We start from the raw sequence: 27,977 nt of genomic DNA, 5'->3' as shown, positions 1-27,977 counted from the left end.
CTCACGCCCACCCCTGGCAACCGCGGTACCGGATGCCTGTTCCTACGGCCCGCCTTTTCCAGAAGGCGATGCTCCGCTCAGCCATAGGCATTGGAGGGCAAAGCACGTCGTTTTGCGGCTTGCGAGCTCCCCCTTCTCACTGACAGCATTTCAATACAGGACGGACCGCAGCGTGTTTACCCTGCAGCTCCGGGGCGGGGAGACCACGTGACAACGCCAGACCACGTGACAACGCCGGGTCGCGTGACGCCGCCGCGCACTTTCTTCCGCCCGTTTCCAAGGTGGCCCCTAGGCGCCCTCAGCCGCGGAGCCCCGGGCTCTCGGGCGTCTAGGAGCCACTTGGGGGCCCGAGTCCCCTCCTCAGCGAGGCCGCCCGGGTAGGCCGGCGGCGGGGCCGCCTGAGCGCTGACCCGCGGCGAGACCGAGCGAGCGCGGACCGAAGTTTCGCGGGCCCGCGGGCGGCGGAGCCGTTACCGCGACGCACCGGAAGGAGCCGAGGCCGGCGTCCGGGCCCGCCGTGAGCGAGTTCCCTCCGGTCGGCGACGCCATGGAGCCCGGGGCGGCCGAGCTGTACGACCAGGCCCTGCTGGGCATCCTGCAGCATGTGGGCAACGTCCAGGACTTCCTGCGCGTGCTCTTCGGCTTCCTCTACCGCAAGACGGACTTCTACCGCCTGCTGCGCCACCCGACGGACCGGATGGGCTTCCCGCCCGGGGCCGCGCAGGCGCTGGTGCTGCAGGTGACCGGGGCGGCCGGGCGAGCGCGGGAGCACCCTCCCTGGAGCCCCTTCCCCGGAGCCCCCGACCCGCGCGATTTCGCCGCCCGTCCCTCCCTGCGCGCCCGGCCTCAGTTTCTCCCTCCGGCGCTGGCCTGGGTTCACCTCCTGGGCCCGCGGCTGCGAGTAAGCAGAGCCGCTGGTCGCGTATCAGGTTGCTCTTCGGGGGAGCGGGCCTGGCGCTCGGCAGCCCGGGTGACACCGGGCGCACTTGGGTGTCAGAGTAGCTTAGCGCCCGCAGCGCCGGGCCCGCGGAGGCGCCGGGGCTGCCAGTCGGGGATGGAAGCGCGGACCTGCGCGCCCAGGACCGCGGGCTGGAGGCAGCGGGGGGACTGGTGACCTGTGGCTTCTGTGGGCGTGGTCCCCTTGTTTGAAATGCGACCTCCTAGGTCTGAAGCCGTGCGGTTGAGCATCTGTCTGTGTGTTCCAGGTTAAATGCATTCATTGTGTGTTTGAGGTCCTATTCATATTCATTGGCCGAAGTTGGCTGTGCTCCTTGGAATGTAACAAGTAGTCGCACTCAGCTGCCAGAGGCATTGGGGAGGCACTGCCGTGTGGGTATTTAATGAGGGTGTTGGTGTTGGCTTCCTTGTGACGCTTGGGACATTTGAGAAGATAAAACACATCAGAGCAGAGAACTGTGCGAGGCCAGTATGTGACAGCCCGCTGGGAGGAAGGGCTAGGCTTGGAAATCAGAGGTTTCACAGGGAGGTGGGACTTCGCCAGGACTGAAAGCAGGTGCTCAGCCAAGCCCTGAGCCTGTTTGTAGGAACCGGAGAAGCCAGAAACGCTGGTGGGGCCTCCCAGGTCCTCTGGTGCGCACACCTGTCCCCTCCTTCACAGTTGTGGCTGCGGAAGAGACAAAGCGTGCAGCGTGAGCGACTACCGGAGATGACAGGGTCTAGCAAGGGCTCATCCAGAACTTGCGGCTGTTCCTCGCCCTCTCAGCGTCTGAGTGCCGGCTGAGGGAGGGTGTCTGGCAGTTTAAACCCCATGGACGTCCCTGGGAAATGGACACGGTTGAGTTTTATGTGGCAGGTGAGGGTGCCAGTTCAGCAAGGTTGTGTGATTCCACAGACCCATCCTTTTTGTGATTCCAGCTCTTTCCTTTTTACCCATTCCACAGTAGGGTGGGCACCCTGTTATCTAGGGTGAAGGTAGCGTGCAGAGAGGAGAAAGGAGCAGCTCTGCGCGCTGGTATGTGCTGGTTATCATGGGAGGAGCTTCACATTGCAGGCGCCTCCTGACAATTCTAACGCAGCCTGAAAGGTCGGCCTTTGCCCTTGTTTTGCCGATGAACTGACAGGTAACTCACTTGTCTGGTGTCAGTGTGTAAAGAACCTACTATGTTCCACGTACCCTTCCAGGGCAGCAGGAAGGGACAGATGAATCCGGTGACCTGAGGTTTCAGACTTGGGCGCCTGGTATAATGACAACGCGTTAACTGTACTGTCATTTGAATTTAGGGGAAAGGGTAAATGTTAGACCAGTGGGATTTGAGATGCATACAGAAGCCCCTGCCTACAGGCTGATGGGATCGAAGGATTGGATCTTGCAGGAGACAGGAGCTGGGCAGTTTGAAGGACAGAAGAGCTGAAGGTGGAGGGCAGCCCTTGGGGCATGAGCAGGGGAGGGAGGGGAGAAGCAGAGGCTGTAGAGCGGGAGGAGTGGGGGTGGACGGGGGAGTCTCACCAACACCAAGGGCAGTTTCCAGCAGATGGTTGGAGGGCTGGTGTTTTCTGGAAGTGCTTCCTCCTGTCCGCGTTGCCAGGAGCCTTAACCGCCAGCACTCCCCGCCACTGTTGTCTGGGAAGACGCGGCGAATCCTGGGAGCCGTCCTTTAACCACAGCGGCATTAGTCGAGGTCAGCATGGGGGCACAGCGTGGAGAGACTGGGTCAGCGCAGATTTCAGTGATAGGACAGGCAGGTGGGGGGTGGGCTGCCGGCATTGGAACACAGTCACCGGCATCGTGATGACTTCAGTAGGATATGGTGACGGGGTTCACCCAGAGCCATGGTGATCACTGAGCTGTACAGGGGTCGAGTCACTGTGGTGCCCCTGAAGTCCGTCTTGTCTGTCACTGCACTTTATAACCAATAAAAGGTGCTGCAGTGTCACCTCCAGTGGGTCAGGTGGCTCCTGACCCTCCTGTCTGCGGTGAGGCAGAAGGCCCTCCTGTGGGTGCTGCCCTGCAGGGGGGGTGCTGGGGGTCTCTTCAGCACAGCCCAGCGGGTGTGGGTGGAGGACTGGAACTCGAGAGCTCTCCCTCATGCTTTGGGGCTGGTGTCGAGCTTCTCAGACTTCCCCCCAAATTCTGAGGACCTGCAAGCCTGGTGCACAGCCTGCCTCGTTTTTAGCTCGTTGTCCACCAAGGGCGTCTAGACGCAAGCAGCGGACCTTCCCCACACTCCACGCGCATCTATAAAAAAAAAGTTTTCCCTAAGTGGCAGCCCTGACCAACTTTAACATAATTTTTCGTGAGAATTTTCAGCTGAAAATATTCAAGAACACCCTAATTATGAGTAATATACTTATTTTTATAATGTTCATTGCAAATTGATTTTTTTATCTTATTTTATTTTTGTTTTGCAAATTGATTTTTTAAATTCAAAATATCGTGGTGTGTGGGATGGTTTCCATTTTGGACATGACGCATGGCAGTTAACAGGTTAAGGAAAACTAGGTCGGCATGCCATTCCATTCATCTCAGCCCAGAGTCTGCCCAGCCTGCCCAGAAGCTGCCAAGGAGGGTCAGGGAGCCGCTCCCACCGTCCCTCATGAGCTCCGGGAGTCCCGGCGAGTCACCGCCTGTCGGGGAGAAGGTGGTTGGGGGTCACAGGGGACCCTTCAGCCCCCCCAGTCCTGTGGTTCTAGAATGAGTGGGAGGCTGCGGTGCAGCGAGAAGTAGAAACGGGTCTGGTGTTGTCTCCAGGTTTAGGACTTGGTTTTCCGCTGCCACGTCTTTCAGTGCTCGGTGCTGCCAGAGAACTCTCCTTCCTCCTTTCCCTGGCAGGCCTGGGGGAGTTACTCACCTCAGCCCACCTTCCCTCCTCAGCGTTCTCCAGGGTCTTGAGAGAATGTTTGCACAAATTGGTATTGTTTAGCACCTTTTTAAAAAAATATATATTTTATTGATTTTTTACAGAGAGGAAGGGAGAGAGAGTTAGAAACATCGATGAGAGAGAAACATCAATCAGCTGCCATCTGCACACCTGCTACTGGGGATGTGCCCGCAACCAACGTACATGCCCTTGACCGGAATCGAACCTGGGACCCTTAAGTCCGCAGGCCAGCGCTCTATCCACTGAGCCAAACCGGTTAGGACTATTTAGCGCCTTCTTTAGTTCTGTCTGCATTCTAGCCCTTTGGAGGCTGACTCCTACCCACTTTTTAAAATTTTTATTTTTTATTTTAGTGAGACATTTTTTAGAGAATTTTTAGGTTCACAGCATAGTTGAGCAGAAGTCCCACATAACCCCCTGCGCCCACATGCCCAGCCTCCCCATTGCCATCACCCCCGGAGTCACAGCATGTTATTGTCGATAAACCTGCACACACGGCACCATTACCCAGAGCCCGCAGTGTGCATTAGGGCTCACTCAGGGTGGGACAGATGCCATGACACGTACCCCACCCCCCCACGGCCATCACAGAGTCGTATCCTGCCCTGAAAATCCCTGCGCCACCTGCTCCTCCCTCCTCCCAAGCCGCTGGCCGCCATGGGACTTGTCCTGTCTGGCTTTGCCTCTTCCAGAGGTGATAGAGTTGAAATCGTACAGTATGTAGCCTTCCAGACTGTCGTCTCACTCACTGTGCACATAAGGGTCCTCCATGTATTTTCCTGGCGCGATCGTTTCCTTGTGCTGAGTAGTCATCGTCCACGTGTGCCGCCACCTACTGAAGGTTGGTTCGAGTTTGGACACGTATGAATGAAGTTGCCGTGTGCACATTTCTGTGTGGGCATGAGTGTTCGGCTCCTCTGGGTAAATACTGGGAGCACGGCTGCTGGGGGGGTGAGGCTGCCCCCACTTTCCAGGGTGGGTGTCCCTCCTTCCTGCCCCAGGGAGGCAGGATCTGAGTGGTGGCCCCGCCCCGGACGTGTGGTTCCTGTGGAAGGTGTGCCTTTGGTTGAAGGTCTGATTCAGGCCCCTCCTCCCTGGAAAAGTCTTCAGGTTTCTCAGCAGAAGGGGGGTCGCCCTCAGTCTGACGCACGCGTGTGCAGCCCAGCCTGTCCTGCCCGCTGTCGGTGCGGTCTGTGCTGGTTGCGCTCCCCGGGTGTGACTTGCAGAGGAGACCGGCTGGCTCGCCCACGTGCCGAGTTCTGGGGGAGCTGTCAGTGGGGGTGCTCTTGCCCGTGGCAGGCAGGGCATGGGGTTTGTGGAGTGAATTTCCAAGCTTTCCCGAGCCTGTGCAGGGAGTCCTCACTGTTCCCCACTGTTCTGGGGAGCGAAGGCCAGCTGGACCCCCCTTCGCTCTGCAGTGGGGTTGTTGGTGCCCACACCTCGGGCAGCCCCTGGGCAGCGTGTTGTCTGCGTTGCCGGCAGCGGTGTGAGTGATGGCAGGCGGGCCGAGGGCTGGGCTGGGCTCCTGTGGGCCTTGCTTGTTGGCTGCCCGTCTGCGGACATGGAGGTGCTCACAGCTGCTCGGAGGAGTCCAGTGCCATCTGTCCCCGTGGGAACTGCTTTGGGCGCTGCCTTTCTCTCATTCTGGACGTTGCCACGTCGCCACCGCTCATTGCTGCTCGTTTGCTTCCAGGTGTTCCAGACCTTTGACCGCATGGCTCGCCAGGACGATGAAAAGAGGAGGAAGGAGCTGGAGGAGAAGATGAGGAGGAAGGAGGCGGAGGCTGCGGAGGCAGCAGCTGCAGCCTCGGGGGAGCAGGCGCCCGTCCCTGCCCCAGAGCTGGAGGTGGAGGTCAACACCACGGACGCGGATGCGGCCCTGGCCTCGGCCGGGCCTGCGGAGCCTCAAGGCCAGCTGCGAGACGTGCAGGAGGTGGCCCCCAGCTCCCGGGAGGCTGCAGAGCCGCCGGCCTCGGATGCGGGTGCTGCTCCGACCCCGAGGGAGCCCCCACCTCTTCCCAGGTAAGACCTTCTTTCTCGCTGGACACGGGGGCGGGGTTTGTGGGAGTGGTTCTCACTGGGTGACAGCGCCCTGCCAGCACTTACTTAGCTCCTCGTGTTTGCAGGCCGAGTGACAGACAGTACTTTGCTTCCACAGATGGGGGCAGTGGCTGCTGCCTTCCTCCCTTTGTCCCGGTAAGGTCAGGCCGAGTGCGTGTCACTCAGCGTGAAGGCCGAGGGTCTGTGGGCTCCAGCAGTCCCTGCCGAACATGGCGGTATGTGCGCCACGGTACTCGGCCTCACGGCACCTGAAGGGGCGGTCAGTACAGGGGCCGTGCACCAGAGTCCCCTTGGCGTGGGCGTGTCAGTGAGTGGAGGCTGTGCCCTCGCTGCTCCTCGGGGTTGAGTCCCGGTCTGTGCGCTGGTCACGTGCCTCTGCCCTGCTGGGATGCCTGCCTGTGCTCCTGGGCCGTGTCTGGGAAACCCGCCCTGCCCTGTCCTGACCAGGGGAGCCCCACCCTCTGCCTCAGCCACAGCGTCCCTCCCGCTCTCCTGCTGCTGCACCCCTCAGGCTGCTCTGAGCGCAGCTCCTAGTGAGGCAGCACGCGGAGGCTCGGTGTGTGACCCTGCAGGTGGACGAGCAGCACCGTGAGGTGTTGGCCGGGGAGGCCGGTGGCGCAGGACGGGGCTGGGTGCACATGGGACTCCGGTAGAGAAAGGGCCTGGGCCTGGCGGGGCCTCGGCTGAGGGTGCTCGTCTCAGGCGCAGCTCCCGTGCAGGCGGCTGGGGAGGAGCCTCCCCCCGCGTCGGTCCCAAAGCCGCCTGGTGGGTCCTCATTGCTGGGGATAGTCTCGTCGCATATTGAACGGAGCCTTTTTAAAAAATAAATGTGTCCCAGCCGGGCCGGTGGTCTCAGCCGGCTGGGCGGCGTCCTGGCACGGAGAGGTTGGTGGTGCGGTTCCGGTCAGGACTCACCGGGTGTGAGTTTGACCCCCGGTCAGCGTGCGCACGGGAAGCAGCCCATCGATGCTGCTTTCTCATCGATGCTTCCCTCGCCCTCGCCCTCGCCCTCTCCCTCTCCCTCTCCCAATAAAAGCACATTAGAGAAAGGAGTGCCCGTCTGTCTTCCTCGTGCTCGCGGGGTCTGAGCGGGGAGAGTGCCGATGGCCCCTGTCCGGACCCGGGCGCCTGCTCCGGCGGTTCCCTTCCTCATTCGCCGCAGTCCTCGCTCCGCGTGCGGGGGGTTCCCTGTGTTTATGCTGCGGGGTTGGGGGAGCCCTGAACCCCAGGCTTTCTCCGTCTCTTCTCCGAGGTCCTGTCCTCAGACTTCCTTCCCCTGCTGTGGGTCCGACCTCAGCTCACCCACACGCTGCCGACGGCAGGAGGCGTGCTTTCTGCAGATCCCCTGGGATCCTTTTAGGGTTTGACTTCTCTCGTGGCTTTGCTCTAAATTGTTTAATGTGTTTGCAGCAGCTGTTGAAAGTCTCCATCGTCTGTCATTTCTTGGCTGTTTCTGTTGACTGAATGGTCTCTGTTTTCCGGTTCTTCACACACCTGGTAGCTTTATGTTGGATGCTGGGCGTTGGGAATGCCTTGTTGCGTCTGGGTTTCCTTCAAGGGCTGTGTAGGGTTGTCCTGCAGGCAGTGCACGGCCTCTAGGTAAGCCTGGCTGGGCACCTGGAGTCCCCGCTGTTCTGGCTGGTTCTCCCTCTTCTGAGACGCGGCCTCGGGGGCTCTCCCCAACCTTCAGGTGGGCAGCAGTCCTCCCTCCGGCTGGTGGAACGTGGCCGTGTCCTGCCCTTGGTGGCCCCGGGGACCTTGCTGGCTCCCTACGGCTCCCCTGTTCCAGGAGCTGTCCCTGAAAGAGTTAGACAGGAGAGGGAAGAGGGACATGCAGTTACTTCTGTCCCGTTCGTTTATTCCAGCATCACTTGAATCAGCCAGACCGGGAGAGTGCTGGACGCTAAGCACCCCTGCACGACGTCTCAGCGGAGCGCCGACGTGGTGTGGGGATGGCGTTTATGTCCCTCAGCGAGCGCCACCGGGGGTCACAGGGCGGTGCTGTGGCCTCAGTGAGGGACACTGTCCCGGGCGGTCAGCCCTGGATAGGTCGGGAGGGTCGCCTGGGACAGCAGCTCAGCCTGTCTCGGGCCTCCATCGTGGCCTCTTGGGGTTTGGACTGGCCTCGCCGCCCCACAGGCACCAAAACCCATTTCTTACAGTGAATCTCTTAATGTATTTCTTCTGGTTCTTGGTTGAACCCTGACTTACAGGTATTCTCATGGTAGAATGTCATGAGAAAAAGCAGGCTTCAGACTGATGACAAATTTGGGAAACATTTAATATTGTACAGAGAAGGCCTGGAAGGAGACATGAATAGTTGTGGAACTGAGTGTATTTCATTGTCATCTTTGTCCCTTAGGTTTCCTAATTTTTTTGCAATGAGCATACATTTATTTTACTGTTTTTTGTACTATTTTTGTAACTTCTAAAAACGTTATTAAAAGGGGGTTTGATTTTGATTCTGAGTAGCCGTGATCGCTGCCTGGCTGTGGTGGTTTGTAGAGATGGCTGTTCTGTTCCTGGGTCAGTGGCTGTGTCCTGGGCGGCCTGAGCTGTTTGTGAGGCCCCAGCTTGTGGGGAGGGAAACCTCCGCCGGGCACGGCCAGCACCCCGGCAGGGCCTCAGCCCTCAGGAGCTCACTGGTTTTCCATGAACAAAGCAGGACGTGGCAGCCATGTCTCGGAGTCCCACCCGAGAGCCGCCTGAGCAGCAGCTGCGACGGGTCTGAAAGTGGGCGTGGAAGCAGCCTGTCCTGCTCTCCCAGGTGGTCCCAGGCCCCCATCGGTGCCCAGGATCTGCCCCCTGTAAACTGGGTCGGGCTCTGTCAGCGGGAAATTAAGGCAGTGACTCTTCCGATGACCACACACAAGCTCCGTCCGTCAGCACGCGGTCCAGAAGCCAGTTCCCTGGGACCAGGTCTGAGACGCTGGCTTCCACTGGCTCCTGTCGCTGCCCACTGCCGGAGGCTCTCCAGTGCTGGTCGTGGGCAGCGGCCACTCCTCGTCCCACTGTCCCGTCACGAGCTTGTTTATTTAAACAAGTGCAGCAGAGGCCCTGGGGGAAGTGCGGTAACATGATAAAAGCGTGTGCGTCTGATTTTACATACGTTGTTATTGTGAGCCATGTTCACTGTGTACACTTTACGCAAGAGTTCACTGTTGGAATGTTCATGACTGACAAGTGTGCTCCCTTAAGGGCCATCGACAGACGGGGCACTCTGCCCACCCAGCTCTGGCCTCTGCCCGTCCCCTCCAGGCCCGCCGACCGCAGGTCTCTTGTACATGTAAACCATGTGGGGCATTTTGGGGCAGTTTAGGAGATGTTGGAGGGAATTTTAATTGAAGCTACACCCCACCCTACCCAGGGCTTACAGGGCCCAGCTTTATTCCTTGGAGGGGAGTCTGGGCCCACGTGTCCTGGACACACAGTGGGGAGGCGGGGGGGGGGGGGGGGAGGGCCCCTGAGGAAGTGCTGGACTCCGCCTGGCTCCCAGCTCCACGTTATCGTGGTGAGGACACTGGCGGGGATGCTCAGGGTGCTGGTGGGACTGCCCTGACCCGTGCCTGCGCTCAGAGGACTGGGTTCTGTGCCGAGGGCAGGAGAGGGGCAGCCAGGCGCCTCTCAGAGCTGCCAGTGCAGGCTGCCCGGCGCTGGTCCGCGGCTGCCACTGTCCTGCCGTTCACCGCTTGGCCGGCAGGTGTCGCTGCAGCTGGTGCTGGGATGCGATGGAAATCTGGACAGGCTGGGCCACCTCTGGCTTTGCCTTTATAGATCAGAAACAGAATTCTCTAGAAAAGAAGATGAAGGAAGGTAGATTCCTGCCTGGGAGCTAGGCTGCCGGAGGGGTGCTCCACACTGCGGTGTGCACGGCGTGTCACTCCTGGCTGTCCCTCCGCCTGCCCGGGAACAGGCCACAGCGCGTGTGAGGGCCGTGGGCTGCTGCACACACGGCTGCCGGCTGCACACACGGCTCCCGGCTGCAGCCTGGCCGACAGGCTGGTCAGGAGGCTGCTCCGTGTCTTCGCGTCCGCGTGGCAGGTCCAGGTGCCCCTGGGGATGCACAGTGTGCAAGAGGAGCTCAGGTCTCCTCCCCGGTGCGGGCACTGCTCACGGCCCGCAGGCGCCCGGGCCCAGCTCTCAGCAGAGCCCTCCAGCTCCTCGTCCGGCTGCGCCCTGCAGGAAGCCGTGCCCCTTGGGGCAGGTGTCTCCTCGCCATCTGTTCTCGGCTGCGGAGGTAATGCTGAGCCGTGTGTGAAGTGCCTTTTATGATTGGTTTAGGAGCTTAACATTTTTAACATCATTATCGCTTTCAGAGAGCAAGGGAGAGGAGAGAGAAACATCAATGATGAGACAGAATCACTGATCGGCTGCCTCCTGCTCATCCCCTACTGGGGATCCAGCCTGTAGCCGGGGGTGTGTGCCCTGACCAGGAATCAAACTGTGACCTCCTGGTTCATAAGTTGATGCTCAACCACTGAGCCACACCTACCAGGCTGCATTTTTGTTTTTATTTTGCAATTCCCTATAGCATATAGTTGTTACCTTCATCCTAGCAGGGGTTAGCCTGGGTATCTGACAACACCGATGTCCACGGAGCTGCTTGGAGACGAGGCTGTGCTGGCAAGGTGAGCTGCTGCCCGAGCCTGGGGCGGCTCAGGGAGCCCGTGGGAGGAGGACAGTGTGAGGATCAGCGGCAGTTCTTCCCCCGAGAAGTGTGTGTTTCAAGGTGTGAGAACACGAACTGCCTGCTTCTTGCAGATGGAGAAGTTGACGTGTACAAGGGTGACGTCCTTGTGTGGCGTCACCATGTGAGGGTAGGGCCAGCGTTGTGGGCGCGGGGCAGGGTCCTGGGCGCGGGCGGGACGGTGGGTGCGCCCTGTGTTAGGAGAGAGCAGCTCTCAGCGCAGAGAGCCCGCTCAGCACTCGACAGCCAGCTGCCCTGCGTGCTTTCCTGTAACACCCAGAAGGCCTTCCTAGGCCAGCTTGCTTTCTCCCGTGGGAAAACAACGTGCACCCCACCGAGGACGTTTCCATAGAATCTGATCACGGACGGGAGGGACTGAAGAACGCACCCGCCCTGCGCACCCACCGCCAGCCCATGCCCGCCCTGCCCCTCCGCCACCCGCCCTGTTTAGTGTCCGGTTTTCTGGTAACGTCTCAATTTAAATAACAGTGATGACGGTTTGTGTGAATCTGCAAATTAGGCCCCACCTACACATTGCGTTTTTGTTGTCACTGAAATGCTACCATAGGCACCAGATAGCCTACGTTCTTAGCGAACCTAGGAAACGCCTGAGACACGGCTGGAAATCCTCTCTATTCTCTTTCAGTCCCTCAAAATTCGTTTGTTTAAAACATCAAGTTTTTGGCCCATAGAGATTCTGCAGTCTGCGTTTTGCTGGCCTGTGGTGTGGTGAGCTGGCTGGGGACTTAGGGTAAATGTTTTTGAAAGTTACAGGTGTGCCCTGGCCAGTGTGCTCAGTGGTTAGAGCGTCATCCCACGCACCGAGGCCTCGTGGGTTCGATTCCCGGTCGGGCACATACCTGGGTTGCAGGTCTGATCCCCGGCCCCAGCTAGGATGCATATGGGAGGCAACCGATTGATGTCTCTGCCACATACACGTTTCTCTTCCTCTCCCTCTCTCCCCCTCTTTAAAAATCAATAGGAAAATAGCCTTGGGTGAGGATTAACAGCCAAAAAAGAGAAGAACTTCCGAGTGTGTGGTGAAAGTGAGTTCTCCCTGAAGGCAACCCTGGGCCGTGTTTTCTCTTCTACGCGTTGGTGTTCTATAACATTTTTCACGTTGGCCGTGTTTTCCTGTCACGTGTGATTGCTGTGTGTGGACTCTGTCTCGTCCGTGGGGGACGAGCAGCAGCAGGGACCTGTCTCCGGCTCCCGCGTGTGGTGGGCGTGGCTGGCCCTTCCCCACGGCACTGGGCCTGCCCCTGTCACAGTTGAACGCGCCCAATGATCCCGGGCTGCTCCTGGCCTCCCAGGAGGTCTGAGGGAGCGGCCGGAGGAGCCCCTCTCCGAGGGCGCTGACCGAAGCAGGACCTGCCTCAGAGCATCCGCCGTGGCCGCACGCCACCCCAGTCCCCTGGGGAGTGTGATTAGGTTGCTCCTGGCCTGGCCGTCGCCACGGAGCTCCGTGAGGGTGCTGCTGTGCTGCTTGGGACCGGTTCCCGGACGGGCTCCTGCGTCACGGGCCAGGCTGGGCCATCTGGTGGGGGCAGCCGGGCCGGGCGCCCTGGCCCCTTTCTCGACCGCCGCTAGCTTTCACCTCGTTGGCTTTGTGGGAAACGCCACTCCCTGTGTGTATGCTGGTGATGGCTGGCTGTGCAGATGATTCTGTGCCTTTTCTTTTCCTCTGTCCGTTCGAATCTGTCTCTGTGTTGGCCATTCTTTACTGAAATGCATTTGCCCTGCAGGACCAGGCCTGCATCCCCTCTCCCCCAGGCTTTTTTTTGGAAATTAAATTTTCTATGAGAAAATTCTATTAAAAGTTTCTTTGGGAATACATGAAATTCATGACTCAAATCTGAGAGAATTGACATGTCTGCTTGGAGCCTTTCTTTCTAAGGGCAGGTGTGCCTTTATTCTCTCTGTGTGGCCCTGTCGGATTGTGCTTCTACTCCGCCTGTGTGTTGTGGGGTTTGTCCGGGGTCCTGTGTACCAGTGATTCACCTGGGGTTCCCAGCGGTTCTCTAGAATGCAGGCTGGTGGGTGCCTGTGGTGGCGCTTTGGTGACAACAGCGTTTAGAAGTAAACTTGCACGTTGAACCTTCAGAACCCGAACCACAGCACGTCTCTTGGTCCTGCGGCCGCAGCTCAGCGTGGGCTGCAGGCGTCGGAGGCTGGGAGCCACGTGGTGAGCTCCAGGGCAGTGGTGCCCAGAGTCCCGGTCTGTTTATTGTGGTCTTTAAAACACTTTCCCTTGTGGATAATCAGGTGCACAAAGAACGTTGCAGAAATCACACAAAGACTTGCCATGCACCCACTTCTGGCGTCCCCGTGTCAGGTCCTGCTGCAGCCGCTCTAGGGCCTCAATCCAGTGTGTCCTTTCTCCTGGGCCAGGTGTGGCCTCATCTCTGCACGGGGCCACCTCCTCCCTTCACGGGGGCCACCTCCTCCCTTCATGGGGGGGCCCACCTCCTCCCTGCCTGGGGGCCACCTCCTCCCTGCCTGGGGCCCACCTCCTCCCTTCATGGGGGGCCCACCTCCTCCCTGCACGGGGCCACCTCCTCCCTTCACAGGGGCCACCTCCTCCCTTCATGGGGGGGCCCACCTCCTCCCTTCACGGGGGCCACCTCCTCCCTGCAGGGGGGGGGGCCCACCTCCTCCCTTCATGGGGGGGCCCACCTCCTCCCTGCCTGGGGGCCACCTCCTCCCTGCACGGGCCCACCTCCTCCCTGCCTGGGGGCCACCTCCTCCCTGCACGGGGCCACCTCCTCCCTGCACGGGGCCACCTCCTCCCTGCCTGGGGGCCACCTCCTCCCTGCCTGGGGCCCACCTCCTCCCTGCACGGGGCCACCTCCTCCCTGCACGGGGCCACCTCCTCCCTGCACGGGGGCCACCTCCTCCCTGCACGGGGCCACCTCGTCCTCAGTCGGCCTTCTCTTTGCCGGCTGTCCCTGGCCAGTGTCAGGTCCAGCCTGACGATTGAACTGGGCTGAGGTAGGGAGGTGGGATTTGAGAAGAGAAAGAAAGACAGGACAGCGGGATTCGGGAGGTCCACAGCTCTCGAGAAGCTCTGGCGGCTTTTTTTAGTAATACAGTGCTTTTTATACATAAGACTAAGCAGGGAATCACTCACAAGGAAAACATTCTTTGTTTCTCTAACATCACTACTAGTGGGATAAGTTGAAGGACAGGTCTCTTGTGACAATAAATCTCACTAGTTGGGTACATATTTCTTGGTCAGCCATGAAAGTAGCTCTTATCCTACTGAGAGCAGTCATATAAACAAACCTGGGAAAGCTCTGGAGGCAGGGGCTGCTCTCGTTATACCGATTAGTTGCCATCCAAACAGGCCTGGGAAATCTGTGGGGGTGGGTGCCAGCCTTGCTAGCCCTACAGGTGCAAGGACCGGGTCAGCTTACAGCCCGCTCCCCACAGGCCAGGGTGGTTTTCTGTGGTGTTTCCTGTGGCTGACAAGTTACTGTTTCTCCTTTGATTGCAACTACGTGTCCAGTGGGGAGAGACTTAGGAAACTTTCTGTTTCTCCTCTGGGGCCCACTGCTAGCAGGGCCCAGGGGCTGCCGGGGACGCTGCTCCCGCCCTCTGGGCTGGGTGGCCGTGAGGAAGGGCTCGCTCACGCCTTCTCCACGCGGAACGGGGCAGGCGTCCTGGTAGCACCCGCCCCTTTGAGAAGGTCAGCTTCTCAGCGCTTAGGACCAGGCCGTTCCTCCTGGGCCAGACCTGCTGGTAGACTTGCCTTTTCCCCTCGGCCCTGCCTCTGGGGTCCCTGGCTCCCCGGTTCCCCGGTCCCCCCGCCACGCCACCTCCTGCAGAGCTGGCCTCGCTCCTGGCCGCACTCCTGACAGGTGCCTCCGTTCTGGCAGTGCCGGCGCCTCCTCCCAGGCCTGGGCACATCCGTCCCGGTCGGCTGGGGACGATCAGCAGCTGGGTCAGTGCCCGTGGTTTGTGGCCAGGACAGAGGTGGCCCAGGCTCGCCCGTCAGCCCTAACCCTCCACCCCCTTCTGTACCGGGGTCTCCGCCTCCCAGACCTCCTCCTCTCCTCCTCTTCCCATTTCTGCCTTCTCCTCGGACGCCGAACTTTCATTCGTCAAACCCCGAAGCGGGATGTGGACTTCACGAATCGGGCATTTTGGTGTCTGATGCCAGTGTCAGCAGCACAGGCAGGGGGGTTCGAGCCACCCCGCTGTGGCCTGTGTCCCCCAGCGTCAGCCTCCCCAAAACCACCGTGGGGCCTGCTGATAGGACAGCAGAGTGTCGCTCACCTCTCAGGGACAGCGTCACCCCAAAGCTGGCAGCCTCCCGGGGGGTGTGAGGCCAGACTTGTGAGTTGGAAATTGGATGTAAGGTGGGGGTTTCAGAGTGACAGTGGGGTCCTGACAGGACTGGGTGGGGCTGTCAGGATTGGTAGAAACTCTGGCTGTGACTTTGAGGTTCACTCGGAGGCCAGGTGTAAACTGGGGTGCGTCACCTCTGTGGGCACATCGGGTGCCCCTTGGGTAAGGTGACCAGGTTTTAACATTGGTAAGGTTGACACCATTAACCGGGGTGGGGGGGGGGTTTCTTGATTAAAAATTTGGTCTATATGGAGCAACAAAAATTTTCATAGAACGCAAAAATAGTATTGTAATATATTTTTAAAAATTTCAACATAAGTACAATTTACAAATATAAATAAAAAGTTATGTATAGTATTATTTTATTCTTTGGCATATTTCTCATTTGAGTGAATTTTTTTTAGTAGATTGCTGTCGTCGTTTAAAAGGTCATGAATTTGCCGTAACGTAAGTCGTCAATGTCACTTTCAAGGCCGGCGCTAGACTTTTTGCCGCCACTATAAAATATAAATAATACGAGTACTGTCTGCTAAATTCAAGAAAATTTATGTATTTATGAAATAAATAAATAAGTTACTTACCTAAATTATCTGAATAGCTGATTTGTAATGACATCACTTGTTTAACTAGCTTACTAGCACGCAGTACGATGTGTATGGTCTGAGAGACAGTTACAAAATGTTTTCGTCGTTGCCAATCCCAAAAAATGCCATTGTTCATTAAGTCCAAACAATGGTGGTCAAATTCTAACAACTGATCAACAGTGCGAACTTTGATAAGCAGTTCTCGATAATCAGTTCTCAACAATTATTCATTATTATTAAAGTTTAACATTATAAAATTAACAAAAATAATATAAAACTCATATCCTGGCTAAATAGCCACATGGCCGCCGAAAACCGTATTTTCCCTTCCCGTTCTCCCGCCGTTCCCTAGCTTGTTGTGCATTCTTTCCAAAAATCAGGACTTTTTTAAAACGCCACGGGACGCGGGACAAATTGTTAAAAATCGGGACTGTCCCGCTAAAAGCGGGACATCTGGTCACCTTACCCTTGGGGCAGTTGCTGGCTGCCGGCGGGGGGGGGGGGGGGGGGGATGAGAGCCGGGCCATGGCTGAGCGTCCGGTCTGCACCTGCTGAGTGGGTGGTGCATGTCGCATCTCAACATGACCGCCCATCAGCTGTCTCCAGGCTCTTTGCGCCGGGCCGTCCCCGGAGGTGGGAGTGTGGCTCTGCGTCTCGGCACTGCTCACTGGGGAAGTCTGGTGATTGGAGTAGCTTCCTCCTCTTGGATGACTAGTAGAAAATAGAGTTAAAAGACCAAGAATTCCGCATCCTTCAATGGTTGTATTTATGGAATAGATGACCTACTTCTTGTTTTAATATGTATCTCGCTTTCACATACTCGTAAGAAAGGGGCGCCTCTCTCCCTGTTAAAATAATTAACGTGATGTAAGGAAAAGCCTCCTATAAGGAGTCCCGTTCTGTTGTCAGTTTGGGAGTTCATAGTGGACACGTGTGTTCACGGTGGCGGAGCGTCTGATCGGGGGTCAGAGTGGTGAGCGCTCGGGCACGTTACCGAGATCCCAGCTGCCCTGCCTCCTTGATTGCAGGTGTAGAGTCGTTTTGTTTTTTCCTGTTGTTTTTTGTTTTTGTGAATCCTCACCAGAGGATATCTTTTCCTCTGGAGGATGGAATGAGGAGGGGGTGGAGGATGGGATAAGGAGGGGGTGGAGGATGGGTTTGATTTTTAGAGAGTGGAAGGGACGGGGAGAGAGAAAGAACCATCCATGTGAGAGACACATCGATTGCTTGCCTCCCACACGTGTCCTTGACCAGAATTGGACCAGTGACCCTTCAGTCCGTGGGCAGACACTCTAACCAGTGAGCAACGGACCAGGGAGGACTGGGGACATTTGATTGTAGTGATAAGTCTAACATCTTTTTTCCCAATTTTTAAAAATATTTTTTTGTTGATTTCAGAGAGGGAGAGAGAGAAACATCAATGATGAGAGAGAATCATTGATGGGCTGCCGCCTGCATGCCCCCAGCTAGGAATTGAGTGCAAAACCTGGGCATGTGCCCTTGACAGGAATAAACCCTGACCTCCTGGGTCATAGGTCGATGCCCAGCCCCTGAGCCCGCCGGCCGGCAGTGAACCATGTATTTGTTTGACCTCAGGGTGTGAACACGCCTGTGCTCCAGCCCCTGTGGACACTGCTCTGGGTGCCCGCATTGTCCATGTTGGCCAGCAGGAGCCTGTCAGGGACCCTCCTCGTCTGAATGCGGTTCCTGCTCTGGGGTCAGGACGGCTCCGGCTGCCGGGCCTGGTCCTGTGGTGAGGACCTCGCCCGGGGACGGCTGGCGGCGCGCTGAAACGTGTGCCAGGTGTAGGTAAAATGACTGATGCTGGATTTTAAAAAGAAACTCATGGGTCAAAGTGAGCTGGAGCCACGCGTGTTGAGGTGTGAGGGACCGTGGCTGGGCTGGCACCTGACGTGTGGTTCTTTCCAGGAGACAGGAGCAGTTCCAGAGAAACCCCGACAGCTACAACGGAGCCGTGCGGGAGAACTACACGTGGTCCCAGGACTACACCGACCTGGAGCTCAAGGTGCCGGTGCCCAAGCACGTGGTGAAGGGCAGGCAGGTAACCGCTCTCCCGGCCGGAGGCTCCGCTCGGGCACAGGTGTCCCCAGCACCCCGCCCCCTCAGCCCCGCCAGCCAGGTGGGCGACGGCCTCGCCCAGCCTCCCGTGTGGTGGATGCACCTGCGCTTCGCGTTAAGCTGCTGTATGTCGTGTCCTGTGGCTTAGCCTCCACTGAGAGAAGGTGGGCAAGGCCGCTTCACGGGGAGAGCGCGGCCGGGCCGAGCAGCCACGCTCTGGAGGGACAGGCGGCCCCGGGGCTGTGCGGGGACAGGTGGCAGCCGTTGGCTCGGCTGGCGCTGCTCAGGCCCCGTCCCAGCCGCCCTGGCCGTTGTGGGCGCAGGAGGGCGCAGTGCTGCTCGGCTCGGCGTGTGGCCGGCCTGGTGGGCGGCACCGGGACTTATGCAGTGGAGGCGTTTCGGTGACACCACGGACTTAATTTCACTCCCTCCCTTCGTCTCTACCTCTTGGATTTCCTCCCCCCGCGGTGTTTTTCCGCGGCATTCTCATTATGCTGTGACCTCCTTTTAACAGTTCTCCTCTCCGTTTCTTGGTGACCCGAGTGTTGGTCGCTGAGAGCCCGGCGAGCTTAGTGCCGCTCTGGTTTGCTGACCTCAGGGTTTCTCGGGGCTGCCACTTGCTTCAGGCCGGGCCGCCGTTCCCCGGGGCCTCCGCAGCGACCCGTCAGCAGTGTGTATTTTTGGTCTTTGTCCCTGGCACCTCCCAGGTGCCATCCTCATGGCGGCGTGACTACAGCAGCGCGGGGGTGGGGGGGGCAGCATGGGGTGCAGGGGGAGGGGGGCCCCGAGTGTGGGTCCTGGTCCCCTTCTCCAGCAGCTGCGGAAGCCACAGGCGAGAAGCTTGCCTCCTCCGCCAGCTGGTCTCTGGCAGGGGCCTGTCCGAGGGCGGAGGCTGGTCTCTGTGGCAGGGGCCTGCCCGAGGGCAGAGGCTGGTCTCTGTGGCAGGGGCCTGCCTGAGGGCCGAGGCTGGTCTCTGGCAGGGGCCTGCCCGAGGGCGGAGGCTGGTCTCTGTGGCAGGGGCCTGCCCGAGGGCGGAGGCTGGTCTCTGTGGCAGGGGCCTGCCCGAGGGCGGAGGCTGGTGGGGCAAGTGTCCTGGTTTACAGGCAGCCCTTCCATCTTTCGTCCTGATGAGTTTGAAGGAAACTTCTAGACGAAGCTCGGGTCTCAGGCCTTAGAGACGTGGGCAGGTCTTTGCTTCGTCCACTCTGCTTGCCTTCTTCAGGGTAGCCATGGTGACCGTGACGTCAGCCGGCTGGTTACCATCCTGGCATTTCGCGAATCGTAGGGTGTGATGCTGGAAAGCTGACCTCCAGAGCATTTTAGTGTAAAGTCTCATTTGTAGGTGAGAAAACTCCCGGAGGTGCAGGCCAGGCCACGCCCAGCCCCCCCCCCCCCCCCCCATCAGCCTGGGCCACACTGACCGGCAGCGGGTCCCTCTCCTAGCGCTCTCCTTCCTCCTGCTGACCAGTGAGGCCCTGCGGCCCTGGGCTCACGCCGTGCTGCCGCCCTCCATGCCCTGGGCACCTTCCGGAATAGCATCCAGCCTCTGGGCGTGCCCTGCCTGGTGAGACTCAGCCCCCCCTCGAAGTGCTGCTGGAGTTTGTGCCGAAAGCGCGTGGCGTCGCGGGGGGGGGGGGGGGGGGGGGGGGGGGGGGGGTGTTCCCCTCTGAGGCTGCGTTAGAAGCATGGCAAGGCCCTGCTGGGGAAGTTCCTGATGGAGCGGCCGCAGGCTGCACTTTCCTATGTATAAGGCGGCTGTTCGGGGTCTAGCACGGGTCCAACCACAGGGCCCTCTGGCCTGTCTGGACCGGCCCGCCCGCTCGCCATCACGGCAGGTTCCCCGGGGCCTCTGGCGGGTGTTTCGTGCGTCGCCATCAGCATGAACCTGTGTGGTCCCTCCTGCCTTCGGCACAGACCTGTTCGCGGTCTAGGCTGGGGGCGGGGTGGGCTACGGGGCGGGGGGCCAGGCGGTCCAGGCAGGTGAGATGTGGCAGCGCCCGCCGTGCTGGCCGAGGCTTCCTGCCCGGTGCTCCCTGGGCTCTGCCGGCCTCCAGCGAGTCCCCAGTCCGAGGAGCCGCAGGGAGCCCACGTGCGCAGGGCTCTTGCTGCTTCCTGTCCTCACCTGCCAAGTGCACCCGTGCCCTTCATCTAGGTTTTTGGTTTCTCGCTGCCTTTTTTTCTCTTGTCAGAAATAGTGAGCTTTCGTGGCAGCTTCCGAAGTGCTGGACCCCGAGCGCTTGCTGTCCGGCAGGGCTTTCCTCCTGAGGTCACTGGGGGAGCTCCCCTCTCCGGCCGCCTGCGCCTCTCGGTTCAGGTTGCCGTTCAGCCCTCCTGGTCTCCGGGTTTCCAGCGTCCGGAGGTGGGACTGACAGGAACATGGTCAGGACAGGGTGTGAGTGTGACTGGGCCTGCTTTGTATTGAGAAACTAGAGGCCTGGTGCACGAAATTTGTGCACGGGTAGGGTCCCTAGGCCTGGCCGGCGATCAGGGCTGATCGGGGGCTTCCGGCTGCCCGTGGGGGCCTTCCTTCATTCCGCGCTGCCCCTTGGTGGTCAGCACACGTCATAGCGAGCGGTTGAACTCCTGGTCGAACTCCCAAGGGGACACTTTGCATATTAGCCTTTTCTATAGGGAGATGATGGCACAGTTAGTGACCGTAGTCTTCCTGTGAGGAGACCTTTGAGATCTCTCTCAGCCCCACAGCAGAGCTGCCAGCCTGCGGGCGCCACGTCCGGGGCTGCCTGTCTCATGCCCGTCTCATGCCCGCCAGTCTGTACCTGGTGCTCGCCACTCGGGTCCTCCTCGGTCTTAGTTTTCACCCTCGTAACTTCCTCACAGTGATGCGGGCCAGGTGTGTGGGGGCGGGTGTGGTTGTGGAACCCGCCTGCTGCGTAGTTGGGTGCAGAGTCTGGCTCTGCCCTGGAACGGGGAGGCTCGCTCCTGTCCTCGCACCCAGGCCACCGTGTCCAGAGACGTGGCAGTCAGCGCTGTGTGTGGACTTGGTTTTCTCCTCTTTGGAGCTTTTAGGACCTTTTTAAAATCAGTTTCGGGAAATTTCAGCCTGTCGGCCCCCTGGGCCCTCTCGCCAGCAGCCGCCGTGGGCCCCCAGCCTGGAGGCACGCTTTCCTTCCGCTCTGGTAATGTCCAGTGGCCGCCACAGCGTCCGCAGTGCAGGCCTGGCCTCTGCCTTCACCCGTCTGACCTCATCTCCCAGTGTCTGCTGAGGCCTGCTCAGCTGCTGCGTTTTCGCTCTGAGTGCTCTTTTTGCCCAGCTCTGTTTTTACATTTCATTCTGGGTCTGTAGACACAGCGTCTTCCCAGATCTCGCTGCAGGCATCGACAGGAAGCACGTTCGAAAGCCCTGTTTGCGACCAGCTCTGCAGGGTTTGCTTCGTTCCTGTGCCCGCCTGTCTCCATGTTGCCCGTTTCCTCCCAGGATGCAGCCCTCCCTCCCTGGGGGGTTTTGGTTGAAAAGTGTGTTTATTCCCCACCGAGGGTGCAGGCGGGTGACAGCTGGCACTGAGTCGGGGCCAGTGGGGACGCGCCCTCGTGCCACGCAGGCCCTCCGCCTGCTGCTGGGCTTTCTGGGCGCTGAGCTCCTGCGCGGCCAGGACCGAGCCCCGACCAGCCTCCGGTGTTGGCTGCAGTGCTGTCCAGTCGGGGAGGCCTGTCGGCCGTGGTGGTCGGATCCCACAGGGGGGGAGGGGTGCTGTGGGGAGGCCTGAGCGAGCTGGCTGAACCGAGGCTGTGCAGAGTCCGTTGAGTGGAGTTCTTCCTCCCGGAGGTTGGGCGCTGCCCCCCCCCCCCCCCCGCGTGCCCTTTGCCCCCAGGGAGAGAGGGAGGGGAGGGGAGGGAAGGGGAGGGGAGGGGAGGGGAGGGTTGGCCCTTTGCCCCCAGGCCTCCCCGCCTCCCCCGTGGGTACAGAGTCAGTGCCTGAGCGTCTTGTTTCAGGCCTTTCACAGCGGCTCCGCTCGGCAGTGACCCGGGGAGGCTGTCTGGGGGCCGTCAGGTCAGGTCACCTCCCATGTCCTGCAAATGTTATGAAAAGGTGACCATGTCGTAAAGCACCAGGTTTTAGGATTTAAAGAGGAAGTGAAACGGCAGGAGTCCGTGTCCTTTTCCTCTTCTGGTTACTGACCCGGTGACCCGGGCCTGGGGCCGACTTCGCTCGTGGGGGGACGTCCTCATGGGTCGGAACCCGAGGAAGGGCCGGGAGCTCGGCTTGTAGAGCGGGTTTCCCAGGGACAGGCCCAGAACCCAGCACCGGGCGCAGAGGCGGCAGCAGGCTGCGGAGGGACAGCCACAGTCCGGTTGGTCCTGGGTCCGGTCGGTCCTGCCGCAGAGGCTTGTGGAGGGCGAGCAGCCCTTCCCCACGCCCCCTGCCCCCGCCCTAGGTCTGGCTCTTCTGGAGGTGATCACCCACCACCTGCTGAGCCAGTCGGTGCCAGATTGTCTCTCAGGACACCCGGTGACCCCGGTGACCCCAGGATGCCCCGCCTTGTTTCTCCCTTCCCCTCCCCTCCCCTCTCCTCTCCTCCCCTCCCCTCCCTTCCCCTCCCCTCCCTTCCCCTCCCCTCCCCTTCCCGCCCGCCCACTGTCCCACTTCCCTTCCCACAGCTCGGCTCTGCCCCCTCAGGTCTCCGTGGCCCTCAGCAGCAGCTCCATCCGCGTGGCCGTGCTGGAGGAGAGCGGGGAGCGCGTCCTCATGGAGGGGAAGTTCACGCACAAGGTCAACACGGAGAGCTCTCTGTGGAGCCTGGAGCCCGGGAAGTGCGTCCTGGTGAGTGCGGTGCTGTGCGCCCACGAGCGCCCTCGGACGGACGGTGTGGAGGCCTGAGGTCCGTGGGGCTGACTGGCCTCTGGGGACACTCGGGCCCGATGCAGCCCGGCTCCGGCTCCGGCTCCGGGAGCCCCGTGCTCTGCGCTCGGGCGGGGCAGGCCCCGCGGTCGCCAGGTCTGGCTGTGGCCAGCCCCACTCACCGGCCGCCGGGTTCGGGTCATCACGGGGGCCTCCGGGACCGCCGCTCCTTGTCCTGTCGCTTGGCCCCAGGCGTCTCCTCAGGCCCTGGGGGACCAGGGTGGACGGCCCCGCTGTCCTCGCTGCCCTGGCTGTGGTGGGACTTGGGAGCGGGTGTTTGCGGGGACGGAGGCCGAGATGGGCGGTCCCCTGTTTGTCCATGACGTGTGCTTAGAGAGGAGCGGGGATTGGAGACAGCAGAGGGGACCCGGACAGGAGAGAGTGGCGGGGACAGGGCTGGGTGCATGTGGCCTCGGGTGTGCGACCTCCAGGCTGAGGGAAGGCACGTGGGAACCCTGGGACAGGGTGGGGCCTCCCGGGAGCCTGCCCCCAGCCTCCACGCGCTCACCTCCCAGCCGCCCTCCAGAGCCCAGGCCCATGGCAGCCCGCCAGGCGGGGGCGGCAGCTAATCCTGGTGCCAGTTCTCGCCTCCCTCCTCCCACGCAGTGTGAGCGAGGCTTCGTGATTCCGGCTCCGGCTCCTCCTTGGTTACCGAGCCTCCCCGGCTCCTCGGCCTCCTCCCCCTCCTCGCAGGGTGCCGGCCTCATTGCCACGGAGCTGCCGAGGCAAGGCCGTCCCCGCGACGAGAAGCCCTCACAGGTCACTCAGGCCTGGGCAGCCGCACCGTGTTCGCTGACGGGGTCCGTGCGTCCCCCTCGGGGGCTGTCGGACCCAGGACAGGGTTTGCGCAGGCGCATCCTCCCCTTTGTCACAGCGCTCGAAAGCGGTGACAGGCTGGCTAGTCCTTGGCCTCTGGTTGCGGGCTCCCCCGCCCCAGGTGCCACCCTGTCCCCCCAACGCTGGGCCTGGTCATTCCCCGCCTTTGCTGACCCCCCCGCACTCCCACGTCCCTGTCGGCTTTCTGGTGAGGACGAGGTTCCCGGCCGAGCAGGTGCAGTGGTTAGAGCGACAGCCACGGGCGGAAGGCTCGCAGGTTCTCTCCTGCTCGGGGAAGTGGGAAGACAACAGTCGGTGTCTCACGTCGACGTTCCTCTTGCCTCCTCCCCTCCACTCGCTCTGAAATTCAAGGGAAAGCCCCAGCCGGTGTGGCTCAGTGGATAGAGCGTTGGCCTGTGGACTGAAGGGTCCCGGGTTTGATTCTGGTCAGGGCACATGCCCAGGTTGTGGGCTCCATCCCCAGCTGGGGGCGTACAGGAAGCAGCCCGTCAATGATTCTCTGTCATCATTGATGTTTCTGTTTCCCTGTGCCTTCCTCTCTGAAATCAATAAAAGTATATTTTAAAAAGTAATAAAATTCCATGGAAAACACCCTGGGGTGAGGATTAAAAAACAACAAACACAGGTTGGATGTGAGCGAGAGGCTGTGGTGGAAGCTAGGCCTGGAATGGGGTGGGGCCGGTGGCCCTCGGTGCTCAGGCCTCGCCCCTCCCGCCTCTTGGTGGCCTGGTCTGAGGCATCGGCCAGGCCCAGGCCCGCCGGGAGAGCGGGTTGGAGTTCCAGGGTGGGGTGGTGTCATAGAGCAGCCTCCTGGGGACTCGGGCTGGCAGGCGGGCGGCCCTCGTAGTGGATGGAGCGTCTCCTCGTCTGCCTTCCAGCCCAGCCCGGCTCTGCTCCAGTGGCTTAAGCCCCGGTCACTGCCCTGAGGGGCCGGTGCTGGGCGCACGTCCTCGACAGGAGTGGCCTGAGCTGAGCAGGCTCCTGCCCATCATCCTCATCCGCAACCCCCTCCCCCCCCCCACACCCACACCCCGACTCTCACGTGTCTCCTTGGCCCAGACTTGACCGAGGGGCAGCTGTGGGGAGCGACCTCCGCCGGGCAGGCTGCTCCCTGAATAGGAGCGAGGTGTGTGACTGAGGAGGGGAAGAGTGGACTCAGCGAGTCCCCAGCACAGACGGGGTGGGGGTGCCATGTCGGGTTCAGTGTCTGTGAGAAGGTTCCGGGAAACCAGCCAGCAGCCGGGGGTCCCTGAGAAACCGAGGTCGGCCCGTGATGAAAGGAGCCTGGAGGGAGGCGAGGAAGGAGGGCGCATGGCCAGGTCATAGCGACCGCCCCGCCCCGCCCCGGGGGACGCCATAGTTAGGGCCATGGGGGGGACACGGGTCTGGGCTTGGGAGCAGGAGCAGGCAGCGGGGCGGGTGGCCAGGAGGCGGTGAGTCTGTTGGAAGGAGCTGTTGGGGTTGAGCCTTCGTGGCGGCTCAGGGAGGCATGATTGGCGGGGACAGGTGGGGGAGGCCGGCAGCTTGGGACTCCTGGGCATGTCCCATCGGGTGAGAGTGGGCTGGACCCTGGCGACCAGCGGGTGTGGGCGGTGACACAGAAGCTCGGTCCTCTGTGAGGACCTGGGGCAAGGCCCCCCCCCCCCCCCCCCAGACTGTAGTCCCCACACTGACTGCCCGCCCGCCCGCCCCAGGTGAGCCTGAACAAGGCGGGTGAGTACTGGTGGAGCGCCGTCCTGGAGGGCGAGGAGCCCATCGACATCGACCAGATCAACAAGGAGCGCTCCATGGCCACGGTGGGCGAGGAGGAGCACGCCGTGCTGGACCGGCTCACCTTCGACTACCACCAGAAGCTGCAGGGGAAGCCCCAGAGCCACGAGCTGGTGCGTGCCTCGTCCCGCCTCCGGGCTCGGGCTGGCCAGGGTGCGGGGCGGTGTGGACTGGGAGGTGCGTGGGCTGGGGGGTGAGGGTGTGGACGGGGCCAGGCGGTGCCGTTGCTGCAGGGCAGGGCCGTCCCCTGCGTCCTGACTCCGGCGGCTCCGGCTGGTCAGCTGGTCACCGTCCAGACAGGGCACGCAGTTCACGCCTGGTCAGAGCTCAGGCGGCAGGGCCGCGACACGCCGTGCACAGACCCAGCCGTGTGGCCTGTGTCCCCAGCTCCGCAGGCGCCTGAGTGGGGGGCAGGCCCAGCCCGGCCGCAGGTCCTCTCTACTCACCTCAGGGGTCAGAGGCGAGGGTCGCGTGGCCCGAGGCTGTGGCGCGGCAAGAGGACGTGGCGATGGGAGGTCACACTGCGCCCGTGGAGCCGGTGGTCGGGAGGAGGGGTTGATGGGTGCAGGTCCCTTATGCCCCTGGGGGGGCCTGTGACCGCGGACGCACGGAGCCCTAGGGCCGTCTCCCCACGCGGCTCACCTTCCCTTCAGGCGCACTTCCCGCTCCTCACGGGGTCCGCGTGCCAGCGTCCCCGCCCTCCCTGGGCATCGAGGGGGGACCAGGTGACTGGCACAGCCTGTGATGCCTGACGGCCGATCTGACCCCCGAGACGTGGAGACGCTGGACAAATGGACGCGTCCCAACCGGGCGGCGGGAGGGACGGAGGCACCTCATCGCCCACTCAGAGCAGCGCACGATGTGGACTCGGGTTGTCTGTCTGTAGACTTTTCCACTTAACGTGCTTCAGACCACGCTGCCCGTGGTGCCGCACCACGGAACGTGACACCTGGGTCCGCAGGGCCCGAACAGCCTCCCTCGGGTCTCACGATCCCAGGAGGAGTTAGGCGAGGAGGGTGCTTCCTCAGGTTAGTTCAGCACGCAGGTCCCGCGTGGGAGGTGGTCGCCCCGATGTGACGGGTGAACCGCTGGGCAAACACGGGACCCTCCCCCAACACTGCGTGTCTCCTGGGGCCTGACTGGCTCTGTGAGTGCCCTGGTCCCGCCGCCGGGGGCCTGTAGGTCTGTCCGTCCACCCACCCGCTGTGTCCTTATTGCGCTCAGTGGGGTTGGGTTGGCGGGTCAGACTCACCAGGGCCCTGAAGAGCCCGAGTTGGGCTGGTCCCCTGAGCTGGACTGGCCCTGTCCTTCCTCCCGCATCGCAGAACCGGACCCACTGGGTCGACAGCTGGGGCTGACCTGGGGCTGACTGAAGGTCACAGCATCTGCTGCTCGTGTCTGGGCAGTGGCCTCTGGCCGTCATCGCTGAGCTGCCTCTCGTGCTTGAGCAGCATTGGCTGTGGCCACCAGACAAGCAGTCTGGGCTCTGGTCCCACGGGGAGGGCCTCGCGCAGCCGGGGTGGACGCTGGTGTCCCCGCCCTGGTGCACGTGGGGAGAGGCAGGGTCCCTGATGACCGGCCAAGGACTGCGGCCAATCGGGACGACTGTGAAGACACGCCTGGGAGGCCCGGGGCTGATGGAGGGGTTAACCTCCTGTCTGTTTTCTGTTGTAGAAAGTCCATGAGATGCTGAAGAAGGGGTGGGACGCTGAAGGCTCTCCCTTCCGCGGCCAGCGCTTCGACCCGGCCATGTTCAACATCTCCCCGGGGGCCGTGCAGTTTTAGGGACAGGACCCTCGCCCTCGCGGCGGGAGGCGGCCTGGCGTGCCCTCCTGGGGGACCTGCTGTCTGATGCCCTCCCTGTCCCTTCTTCAAGGGCCTGTGGCCTCTGCCCTGCCTGCTTCTCCGGACGCTCAGAGCAGGGCGGGGCCGCCCGAGGGTGCTGGTGGAGCAGGCCCACAGGTGTCCCCCTCGCTGCTGTCTAGCTCTGCTTGCTGTTCTTGTGCCGCGGGAGGCGGGAGGCGGGGTGGGCGACTCCCCGACGTTTGGGGACTCGGCCTCCCTTGCTGGGCGAGTCGTCCTCAGACGGGCACCTGGCACCCGGTCCTGGGTGATGCTCTGGATGTTGGAGAAAGTCCTGTGGCCACCCACACAGTGGGTCCTCTGACCGCTGCCCTGTCCCATCACCCTGCACCTTCCTTTGTGGGACCTGGTTCCTGTCGGAGCTGAGCGGCTGCCCGTCCCTCTCAGCAACCCCGACTCCAGCTCTGCTCCCACCGCCTCGGACCCGAGCCTGCGCCCCGTCCCGCAGGCCACGTGCCCGTCGCCAGGACCTCCCCCACAGGAGCCGGGGACGAGGAACCTGTGGCACAGCCCTTCCAGAGGCTTCCACGCTGTGTGCGTGGGCGGAGCTGGTTCCTCGCCGGCCTTTCTGCTCCAAGGGCGGCTTCCCTGGGTCCCTGTGATGCCGTTGGCAGGGGGCACGGTGCCTGGTGGCCTGAGCGCTGACTGCACGCGTCACCGGCTGGTCCTGCACCTGCTGGGACCCCTCCTCAGGCCCCAGGTCTCTGTTGTCCAAGTGACAAATGTGCCCCCGGGGTCTCCCCAGAGGCCAGGTGGGTGCGTCTGCGTCTCGGTGACCTGGGGACGGGGACCACGACTGGTGGCTGTCCGTGCCGTGTCTGTCCACCGCGCCGCTGTCAGCGTCTGGGAGGGGTGCTGGTCACAGCGGCCGAAGGCGGTGCCCTCCCATCGGCGGCGCCTCTGCCCCTGGCTGCCCTGCAGCCGCTGCTCCTGCCTGTTTTCTCTCTGCAGACGCGGCGGCAGCAGATGGGCCACGGAGCCCGGCGAGGCCCGAGGACAGGACCGCCGTCCACCACGTGGGTTTGCAATAAATGTGTTTAAGCACTCGG

At 61.4% G+C, this 27,977-nt stretch overlaps 1 protein-coding gene across 2 annotated transcripts; it reads left to right on the top strand.

The window, feature by feature from the left end:
* Window positions 1-262: 262 nt before the first annotated feature.
* Window positions 263-27,977, top strand: NUDCD3 (NudC domain containing 3). 2 transcript variants are annotated; one of them, XM_028137747.2, is made up of 6 exons: window positions 263-739; window positions 5,533-5,861; window positions 17,451-17,583; window positions 22,237-22,380; window positions 24,990-25,178; window positions 27,880-27,977. In XM_028137747.2, exons 1-6 carry the CDS (start codon window positions 548-550, stop codon window positions 27,967-27,969), a joined length of 1,077 nt encoding a protein of 358 aa, XP_027993548.2. In that variant the 5' UTR covers window positions 263-547; the 3' UTR covers window positions 27,970-27,977. The 2 variants fall into 2 exon arrangements, with proteins under 2 accessions (XP_027993548.2, XP_008158823.2); XM_008160601.3 differs by having other exon boundaries at window positions 26,740-27,977.

The sequence above is a fragment of the Eptesicus fuscus genome, chromosome 14, assembly GCF_027574615.1.
Source record: "Eptesicus fuscus isolate TK198812 chromosome 14, DD_ASM_mEF_20220401, whole genome shotgun sequence".
In the NCBI taxonomy this organism is placed as follows: Eukaryota; Metazoa; Chordata; class Mammalia; order Chiroptera; family Vespertilionidae; genus Eptesicus; species Eptesicus fuscus.
This window is presented reverse-complemented; position numbering and strand designations above follow the sequence as displayed.

Excerpts from the sequence above, each read along its gene's own strand:
- NUDCD3 (XM_008160601.3), top strand. The coding sequence starts at position 548 with ATGGAGCCCGGGGCGGCCGAGCTGTACGACCAGGCCCTGCTGGGCATC. Across the intron at positions 740-5,532 it reads CGCAGGCGCTGGTGCTGCAG|GTGTTCCAGACCTTTGACCG; the intron begins GTGACCGGGGCG and ends GTTTGCTTCCAG. Across the intron at positions 5,862-17,450 it reads GAGCCCCCACCTCTTCCCAG|GAGACAGGAGCAGTTCCAGA; the intron begins GTAAGACCTTCT and ends GGTTCTTTCCAG.